General features: G+C 33.6%; 1 protein-coding gene across 1 annotated transcript; it reads left to right on the top strand.

The window, feature by feature from the left end:
* The first annotated feature begins 1473 nt into the window (after positions 1–1473).
* LOC110421216 (uncharacterized) lies at positions 1474–7583 on the top strand. Its single transcript, XM_021434736.2, has 5 exons — positions 1474–1885; positions 2639–2698; positions 2932–3013; positions 3582–6538; positions 6932–7583. The coding sequence occupies exons 4-5, from the start codon at positions 3607–3609 to the stop codon at positions 7318–7320; spliced, it is 3321 nt and encodes a 1106-aa protein (XP_021290411.1). The 5' UTR covers positions 1474–1885; positions 2639–2698; positions 2932–3013; positions 3582–3606; the 3' UTR covers positions 7321–7583.
* The last annotated feature ends 3445 nt before the right edge of the window (positions 7584–11028 follow it).

The raw sequence follows: 11028 nt of genomic DNA, 5'->3' as shown, positions 1-11028 counted from the left end.
ATAATAAAATTGTAGGGCATGGTCCCATTTTAGTGACAAGAAAGCCCTAAAATATCTACCTCTGAAAAGGGGAATCTGGACCCATCTACAACAAGGACCTTAGGACCTCCATTAGTGTGATAACATGTTCTTCATACTATATGCAAAAAGGTTACCGAATATCTAATGTGCAAGAAAGTTCATTGTATGCATATATTATTAGTGAAAAATTATGCTATTTTATGCAATTGACTTTAGTTTGAAATGATGGTTTTCTCAATTTACAATACATAGAAGCTTTTGTAATTTGTCAACTTTACAATCACTTCTTATAGAAAAGAAAAAGTGTAATTTCTTAATTACAGCAATCGACTTAATATATGGTAGAGTAAAGATTGTGATCATTGTTTTTAAATTTTTAATTTTTTTTATTAATATATATATAAAATTTAAGATATATAAATTTATAATTTTATATAATTAACTTTTAATTTATCTTTATGTAAAATTTGAAATCTACCGATGAACTCAACCAAGATAAATCCCTATAACAATCAAGTTTCTTAAGTAAAACGTGTAAGTGTAAATCCCATGAATGAGAGTTTTCCCTCTTATGCAGGAAAAGGACAGGTAAGGTCAAATATTACGTACTAAGATTGAATAGAGTGATCTAGTGGAGATGAGCCAACCCCAAAATGAAAAATAATTAGAAAAATAAATTTCATAATTAAAACATAAACTGTTTTAAAGATTTAGGAGAGAAGGGGACAAGCCAAATTCACCTTTCAAGTTCGCATGATTAGCCATGAGACTAGAATAGGGAAACAAAGATGAGGACATAAAGCAAGTGGTTAGACAGCTTAAGCAGCTATCCCACCCCCATTTTGTGGGTCCAAATCTTGGGATTGGTAGGTCCCTTTTGTCTTCTTCTTTTCCAAAGACTAAAATGTGTAGGTCCCACTTCTTAATCCCATCATCTTTTGCTTTCCTTTTCAATTTTTTTATTATTTATGAAAAGAATTTATTTTTTATAAATATTAATTTGTTCTTGTTATGAGTTCATTCAGATAATTTATTTAATTCAGACGTACGGATGAATTGGATAACCAATTTTCTTTTAAAATTATAACAAAGCAAAAAAAAAAGCGTCGAGATATAAAAAGCGAAACGACACCGTTAACTGCACGTTGCAATTAAATTGATTGATGAAGGTTTAAGGATAATACCACGTCATCATCTAAAGAGTTTAATTAAAAGCCCACTAACCTAAAAGTAGATAATAATCAATTAGATTCTTTTCACAAATCCACATGACTCAATTAATGGAGTTAACAGAGGAGGAAATAAAATTTATTTAATAACCCAAAAAATTACAAAATAGTAGTAGTAATAATAATAATTTAGACATTAATGTAAACTCCCAAATATTGACTTACCAAGCTGATCAAATTACTACAGAAGATTTTCTACCTTGGAATGAAAATTTTTTGATCTCCATGTGAATAAGCTGCCAATTATTTTTTTGTTTTTGCAGTGCCTCCCTTGAAACACCAAAGCTGTCACAATCAAATCCTATAAGAATCCCAAATTTCTTGAGAAAGTTTGCTTCCTTTCCTTAGAGAAAAAAGGTTGACACAGTAGTCTGGTTTTTGGTGCTTGCTGGAAGAACCTTCCCCAGTTCAACAAAAAAGAGAGAGAACTGAGCTGATCCCTTGCTTCTTATGTCCAGAGTTCCCACCTCTTTTCGCAACTCCCAGTTTTCTTTTTTAATGCTTTGTTAACTGCCAAGTCTTTATTTTTTTTTAAATCTTCTTTTTGTTCCTTTATGGATCAAACATTGCTGCCAAATTTGGATGCCATAGAAGTGGAAGGAAAGGGGTTAGCTTTGTTCTTCTATAGAGATAAGGTAAGTTCCAAAAACTTTAACATTTTTCTTTCTTTTGTTAAAAGCTTTAATGGGTCTCAATCTCACGAATAGTTTTGTAGTCAATACCTTTTGGTTTTGAATTATGGGTTTTTTGTTTGTTGGCATTTTGGTGGGTGTTAAAGCTTGGAGTTGATGTTCTTCAGAAAACAAATCCAATCCAAAAAATGTTTTCTCTTTTGCTGCCTGCTTTGTACAGTATTCTATTTTTATGGGTTTTTGGTACTAGAATAATGTTTTGAGATTGGTTAATGTTGTCTAAGGAAAACTCAGATTTCAGTTAAAAGTTTTGCTCTTTTCTTTCAAAGTTTGCTTGGTCTTCTTGTATATTCTTTGACGGAGAAAAGGTGTATGTGGGGTTTAGTTTAAAGGGTTTTCATGTATTGGAGGAGGGGAATATACTATCCCGCCTTTGGATGGATTTTGTACATTTTTGTCCTACACGCTATACTACTCCAAGCAAAATTCTCCTTCTGACGGATGAAGAAAGTTAGAAAATTGAATTTTAAAGTTTTATGTGCCAAAAAATTAATTGTCAGTAATTGCAGTGCTCTGTTTAATCTTGCATGTTTGGTGTTTTTGCTGGGTCATGAATCTCAATAGGATGGTAAAAAACATATTACCCCAGAGTCATCTCTCTACAATATAATTCATTGTTTTTCTACTTATTTATATCCTTTGGCTCTGTCACTCTATAAGGTTACCTGTGTGGGGTTTTTTATGTTCTTATGATAGGTTACATGCCTGGAATGCGTGCTTGAAGATTGCAAGTCAATCAGATCTGGAAGAAAATAGGTAAGGATGAGGAATTAATTGGTTTATGTAAATTAGTTTCTTGCCTTTTACATACAGCTTAGTTTTTTTAATTCTGTGAACATTAACATTGATTTCTCTCTTTTGTTCGTTGCGCTTTAAGATTGATTTATAAGGTGGTAGATTTGAAGATCCTCATCATTTGTTAAAGAAAGTTGCATTGGTTTTGTCTGGCTTATTCCAAAACTCAATAGTCTTCACTTTGTGGTTTTCAGGGAGTTGCAGTGAAATGGTGGAGTTGTTGCTCCGATTGTCTCTTTGTTTGATGAACAGGTTACGGTGGGATTGACTGAAGAGGTATGTTTTTTATGTTTTATTTTTTATTTGTCCCCCTTTTCAATTGTGTTTGAAAGTGTTGAGTTGTTTATGATTGGTTTTTCACTGTTTTCTGTTAAATTGATATTTTGAATAGATGGTTGAATTTCGTGAATTCATGTTATATTAGAGTAATTGGGTTTCTAAATTTATAGTTGTTGGCCTCTTTTAATGAAATGTTACAAATGAATGTCTGGATTTTGAATTGTTTCTTTTCTCTTCTCGCTTAATGTGTCTCAATGTATTCTTTTAAATTATTTCTCTGTTACAATAATGAATTATGGAATCTTTTATGTAGTTTCCATTGGGGGTGTTGAATTTTTGAATACTATATTTGGGTTGTTACTTAATATTATGTTGGTTCTTGCATCTTGTGTTCTGGGAAGCGGAAATGATGTGTTGATGACTGGTCCTGAGGTCCTTGTGAGTGTGGTCAAAATTATAAAAATTCTACATTCACAATAATTATGAAATTTTATGTGTTTTAATGTATACTATGGTGTGTATGTGGTTCTGTGGGGTTGTAATAGAAGCAATCGTTCTTGTGCAGGATACAAATTATTGCATTTAGTAAAATGTTGAGGAATTTTGATTCAAGAATACTTTTGCAAGTAGGATTTTGGAGGTTTTTACTGCTTGCAGCTCTACTAATTACCATATCAGACGGACTAAATTCTGAGGGCCAATTGCTGCTAGAGCTTAAGAACAATATTCATGATGAGTACAACTACCTTGGGAACTGGAAGCGCACTGATGAGACACCATGTGGGTGGATAGGTGTCAATTGTACTTCAGATTATGAGCCAGTGGTCTGGTCTGTTGATTTGAGTTCAATGAATCTTTCTGGAACCCTGAGCCCTAGTATTGGTGGTCTGACCCACTTGACATTTCTTGATCTGTCTTATAATGGGTTCAGTGGAAATATACCCAAGGAGATTGGAAATTGTTCGCTTCTGGTCTTCCTTTTTTTGAATAACAATCTGTTGAGTGGTCCAATTCCTGGCGAATTGGGTAAGCTCTCTTATTTGAGAAAATTGAATATATGCAATAACAAAATCTCTGGTTCTCTTCCAGAGGAGCTTGGAAATTTGTCCTCACTTGATGAGTTTGTGGCATACACCAATAGCTTGACTGGCCCATTGCCCCGTTCTATTGGGAAACTCCAGAAGTTAAGAATATTTCGAGCAGGGCAGAATGCAATTTCTGGTAACATTCCTGCTGAAATAAGTGGATGTCAAAGCTTACAAATGCTTGGTCTTGCCCAGAACCAAATTGGAGGTGAACTGCCTAAGGAAATTGGAATGCTCAGAAGCATGACTGATCTGATTTTATGGGAGAATCAGTTATCAGGGCTTATTCCAAAGGAGCTTGAAAACTGTACAAGCCTTGAGACCGTTGCATTGTATGCAAATGGTCTTGTGGGGCAGATACCCACGGAGATTGGGAACCTTAAGTTTCTGAAGAAGTTGTATCTCTACAGGAATCAATTAAATGGAAGCATTCCTAGGGAGATAGGGAATCTATCTCTTGCAACAGAAATTGATTTCTCAGAGAATTATTTGATAGGTGAGATCCCAACTGAGTTCAGCAAGATAAAGGGTCTACACTTATTGTACCTATTCCAGAACCAGCTTACAGGTGTCATACCAAATGAGTTTAGTAGCTTGAGGAACTTGACAAAGCTTGATCTTTCAATCAATTATCTCACAGGTCCCATCCCTTATGGTTTCCAATATTTGACTGAAATGCTTCAGTTGCAGCTTTTTGACAATTCTCTGAGCGGTACCATTCCTCAGCAGCTTGGAGTATACAGCCCACTTTGGGTGGTTGATTTTTCAAACAACCATCTGGCAGGAAAAATACCTCCTTATCTTTGTCGGCATGCTAACCTTATTTTGTTAAACCTTGGGGCTAATAAGCTGTATGGAAATATCCCAACTGGGATCAAGAGCTGCGAGACATTAGTGCAACTTCGTCTGGGTGGAAACAAGCTTTCAGGGAGCTTCCCTTCAGAATTATGCAAATTGGTGAATCTTTCTGCTATTGAATTAGACCAGAACAACTTTACTGGACCTGTTCCTTCAGAGATTGGAAATTGCCGAAAGCTTCAAAGGCTTCATATTGCAGACAATCAGTTTACTTTTGAGCTGCCTAAGGAAATAGGTAATCTGTCTCAACTTGTGACTTGTAATGTCTCATCTAATTTACTATCTGGCCGGATTCCACGTGAGATAGTTAACTGCAAGATGCTTCAGCGACTTGATATCAGCCATAACAGCTTTGTTGATACTTTACCAAATGAGATTGGAACCCTTTCACAGCTTGAGATTCTGAAACTCTCAGAAAATAAGTTCTCTGGAAACATACCTGCAGCTTTAGGTAACCTCTCACGTTTAACTGAGCTGCAGATGGGTGGCAACCTGTTTTCTGGTCAGATACCCCAAGAGTTGGGTTCTCTTTCAAGCTTGCAGATTGCAATGAACCTCAGCAATAACAACCTCACTGGAAGTATACCACCAGAGCTTGGGCATCTTAATAAGCTGGAATTTCTCCTGCTCAATAATAATCATTTGAGTGGTGTAATTCCCAGCACATTTGAGAACCTGTCAAGTTTATTCGGATGCAACTTCTCATACAATAACTTGACTGGACCTTTACCTGCCATCCCATTGTTTCAGAACATGCCTGCAAGTAGCTTTATGGAAAATAAAGGGCTTTGTGGTAGGCCTCTTCAAGGTTGCATTGGAGATCCATCTTCTCCTTCTATGCTACCTGTGAAGAAGGGTACTCGAGGAAAAATTGTAACGGTTGTTGCAGGTGCTGTAGGTGTGGTCTCTATAATCCTCATTGTAATTCTTATATATCAAATGAGACGTCCACCTGAAATTGTTGCATCCTTGGAAGAAAAGGAAATATCATCTCCAGCTCCAGATATTTACTTTCATCCAAAGGAAGGGTTTACTTTTCAAGATCTAATTGAGGCTACAAATAATTTTCATGAGAGTTATATTGTTGGAAGGGGAGCATGTGGAACAGTTTATAAAGCAGTTATGCATTCTGGACAAACCATTGCTGTTAAAAGGCTTGCATCAAATGCAGAGGGAAACAACATTGAGAATAGTTTTCGGGCCGAAATTCTAACACTAGGGAATATTAGGCATCGAAATATTGTGAAGCTTTATGGTTTTTGTTATCACCAAGGTTCCAATCTGCTTCTTTATGAATACATGGAAAAAGGTAGCTTGGGCGAAGTGCTTCATGGGCCCTCTTGTAGCTTGGAATGGCCCACTCGGTTCTTGATTGCCCTAGGAGCTGCTGAAGGTCTTACTTATTTACATCATGACTGCAAACCAAGGATCGTTCACCGTGATATCAAGTCCAATAATATCTTACTTGATGAAAATTTTGAAGCCCATGTTGGTGATTTTGGTTTGGCGAAGGTGATTGACATGCCTCAATCTAAGTCCATGTCAGCAGTCGCTGGATCATATGGCTATATTGCCCCCGGTAAGTCATGTCTTTGGTCTTGTAGTTTTATGACTAATTATTATTAGCATCAGTCAAGACCATATGTAAAGATACCACTAGCAGTGATTTATTGTTGCTATCTATTGCATTAAAGAATTTCTTTTTCTGTCTTTGTCTTTCTCTATAGATTTTTATTATTTATCTGCTTTATGCGGTCATTCACTTGAAATGGGATATTTATTTGTGTCCAAATGATCTAGAACATATTAATTTTCAGTGCTAGTGAATAGAGAATTTAAGATCTAATTAGGGTGAGGCATGTAATGATCGGTCGGTTTGTCTCATTTTTCTTATCTTTCCCATGCTCTGTGGACATTGATATTGATATTTTATTGTTTTAGTGATTGACATTATATCTCTTCTTTACGACAGAATATGCATACACTATGAAGGTTACAGAAAAATGTGACATCTATAGCTATGGGGTTGTTCTGCTGGAGTTGTTAACTGGAAAGACTCCTGTACAGCCATTGGATCAAGGAGGTGATCTTGTCACACATGTGAGACATTATGTTCGTGACCACTCATTGACTGCTGGCATACTGGATGATCGCGTAAATCTTGAAAATAAAAGTATTGTCAATCACATGATTACTGTCTTAAAAATTGCTTTAATATGTACTAGCATGTCTCCTGTTGATCGGCCATCCATGCGGGAAGTTGTGATGATGCTTATAGAATCTAAAGAGCAAGAAGACAACTTGATAATGTCTCCAACTTATGAGCTTCCTCTGAAGGATAATGCTCATGAAAGTGTGTGACTACTCTCAGTTTCCATTGACACAGATGGTTTTTTCTGCTGATTCTTCCGCAATCATTTTACCCGGCAAGATTATAATAGCATGTACATTTTTTTTCCATAAAGAAAACGTTATACTGAAAGGATCTGTTGATAGCTAATGGGAATAACTGATGTCCCCCAAAATTCTCTAGTTGATTCACCAGTCAATACAATGTAGTAACACCAGTGTACAGATAAAAGTGTATCTCAAACATTCTGATATGAAATTGGATTTTCTGAAAATGGTGCTGCTCTTTCAATTGTACAACAGTTTTAGGTCACTCATCTGTTTTTGCAATGAAACCCCCGGGAGTTGCCTAGTGATTGATTTTCCTGTAGACAGGATCAATTTGCACGTGACCAACTTGGTCCAAGCCAACGAATCGAAGCTTTTGGTTAAAGACATCTTGTCACTTGCGATATTACTTGCCAAAGCCTCCATTGACTATATATTAAATATATTGTTAGCACCTTGAGCAGATTTTACATTGGTCAAGAAAATCTCGAGGAAATTCTGTCCTTAATTTCCATCCCTTGCGGAAATAGTTTCACTAGAATTAAAAATAGGTAAAAAAAAAATTCCAATACCGAAGAAGGTTTACTTAGAAATTCCTTCTCTCTAGATATTGCCTGTAAATACTCCACTCCAGCATACCATCAAACCATCCTCATTCATAATACTCCTAGTACAGTCATGAAAAGCCTTTCATCTTAGATATTTAGAGTATATTTTAAACTACATTTGTATCTTCTCTCAATAGGCAAAAATAGGGATTTAGAAATTTTTAAATATATATAAAAATTTCACCATATATAGACTACATAAATTATTTGGCACTGGCAAACTGAGTCAATGATGGCAAATGCTATTGGCAGCTGTGATGTACTCGCCCATGGAGGAGGCTGCGCAATAGACGAATTGCTTCAATGGCTGCAGCATTAAATATGGGCAAGATGCTCATGGACTTTGCTACACCATTACTACTCCCGATGATACTTACATCTGTCATCGTTTCTGTTAGTATTATTATCTGTATCTTTTTTATAATTTTTAAATAAATTGATGTTTACAATCCAAAATGATTTAGATTTGTATCAACATCATTTTTTATAATACTATACTTGGTGTTTGGAGTTGATTAGTATCACCCTTGATCTATATATGATCGTAATTATTAATTTTAATCGCAAATGTAATGTCAAAAAGATACAATTTTGATTATAATGAATTGGTTCTTAACAGTGACAACAATAAATACTTTGATTATAATTATTTTCAATCATAATTTTTTATTGCAAGTATCAATTATAATCGTAACACCAAATTGAATTTTGATTCAAGTAATATACGATAAAAATGCATTTTGAGTATATATTTTAAATTCAAATTATAATGTTCGTTACGGTGAAAAGAAAAAATAAAAATTTATTTGTTATGATTTACCATTCAAATTAATTCAAACTTTCTTGTCTACATCTAACCATCACACATCCTTTATGTACGAGTTGTCATAACATGTGTCACCACTTATTACCGTTCAGGCAATTCTTTATAATAGAAAATCATCAAATATTTTTTAATATTGGTAAAATTTTCTCGAGTAGAAATTATTTTGATATTATCACTTGTAACTTTCTTGAGAATTCCATATCAGAGCGCCTCCAAATATTTAAAATAATCATGTGAATATTACAACTTTATTTTAATTTACAAATTTTTAAATCCTTGTTTATCATTATTCTTTATCTTTTATATTTTAATTTTTAAAAATTTTAACTTTTTATTTATTATTATTTTATATTTGTGATAATTATTTATAAATAAATCCTTTTTGTAAAAATAAGTTTTGAGATTACCTCTCAATACTTATGATGAGGTACCATAATCATTTTCACTCTGAAAAATTTGAAGAAATTACCGCTGGTAACATTCTTTCAAAATTTAGTTTAAAAAATTTATTTTTAAATAATTATGAATTCTTATATTCAATATATATTTTATTTATTATTCGATCATATTTTTAACCATTAACTTTGTCTTATTTTAATTTGTGAATAATTTTTATAAATACATATTCTTGTGGAACTAATTTATGAGAATTTTAAAACATCATGATTGTAGTTTTTTAGCCTAATTTTTCTTTTTTTATTTATGCATCTTTTACTATTCTAAACAATTATGACTATATGAAAATCAATCTAGAATAATTATGAGTTAAAAGATATTTATTTTATTTTATTAATACCAAAAATAAAATAATAAACCAGAAAAAACAAAATAAATAAAGAGAAAAATAAATGGATAAATGCATAAAAAACACCAAACCCAAACCATTTCATGTAGAGTGGGCTCACCTTTCCAAACCGGCGATAGGCTAATACAAGCCTGATCAAAACTAGCCTTGGACTTAATCCTAATTTAGAGATCACGTCACTGCCTATCTAATACACACAAAATTGCTTTGGTGCAAAACAAGAAGAGGGATGATACTAGATGATTGTATTTGATTCTCTTTATCGAAGATTCTTTCTCCGTAGTTGATACTGCTACGATCAATAAATATTATAAAAACATGACACTTCGGGTTCATCTCAACAAAAATGATTTGGTTGTTGTTGAAAGTGCTTTTAAGATAGTTCGTCAGGTTCGGGAAACTCTGCTATCGCTTCACAACACAAAAAAAAGAAGAAGAAAAACTTGATGTAGATGAAGTCGAATCTTCTTAATTTCATTTTTCTTTGGTTTGAATTAGATTCATCCTTATATATAGTCAAAGTTTCAAGAATAATATGTAGTTAGCTTTGATTTTGTTATAATTTTGTTCTATATTTAGATTTAATTTGAGTTTGATTCATTCTATCACCCCAATTTTTCAATTAATCACAATTATCATTAAGCATTCCATTCTTCTACAAGTTCAAATGCTGCCCTCATACAAAGTAGAGTGAAGCAAATTATTGAAGAGTATTTTTGTGTGAGTTTCTTAGGCATTGAAGATTTGGGTTTTTTTTTTAAGATTTTAATTTTTTTGGATTAATTTTGCTCAGAAAAATTGCATATATAGATGTATAATTGAACATAAATAAAGTACCTATCCTTTGTGTTAGTATATTTTGTCAGTGGTTCCAGAGGTAGGGAACTATGTGTTTTGCATGTTGGATTTTGTTTGTTTTTGGTAATCAAATCTTAAAAGTTTTTAGATAATGATGAGATTTTTGATATGGACCGGGATTAGGATGATTTGGAGCTGATTTGAAGTTTATGATGCATTATCTGATAGCATGTTTAATGAGTTATTTGATGGAAATAGTGCATACCTAAGTTTGAGATGGAGGGAAGTGATTTTTCCTTTGCATGGTGGTTGAAGTGAATTTTCTGGTTCTATGTGACCAGCTTATCAATAAAATGGTTGAATAGAAGAATTATAAGAAGAAGATTCCAGTGCCCTTGATATCCCCTCAGTAACAAGAGCAACTTGCTGCTACAGTACAACCCTGTTCACAAGAAGAAATCAGTAGCATCAAATAAAGCTACCTCATGGAAATTTGATCTAAATTTTACTTCATCCTGGACGCTCACGCTCATTTCTCACTGTAGTCCATTTGAACGAAACAAATGTAGAGTGCCCAAGTTATTTCTTCCTACTTTTCTCCTTTACACATATTGTTCCATATTATGTAGCCTTGA

This window comes from Theobroma umbraticum, unplaced genomic scaffold, assembly GCF_002168275.2.
Source record: "Theobroma umbraticum cultivar Fairchild unplaced genomic scaffold, ASM216827v3 scaffold_130.0, whole genome shotgun sequence".
Lineage (NCBI taxonomy): Eukaryota > Viridiplantae > Streptophyta > Magnoliopsida > Malvales > Malvaceae > Theobroma > Theobroma umbraticum.
Note: the sequence above shows the minus strand (reverse complement) of the source record. Positions and strands in the feature narration are given on the sequence as shown.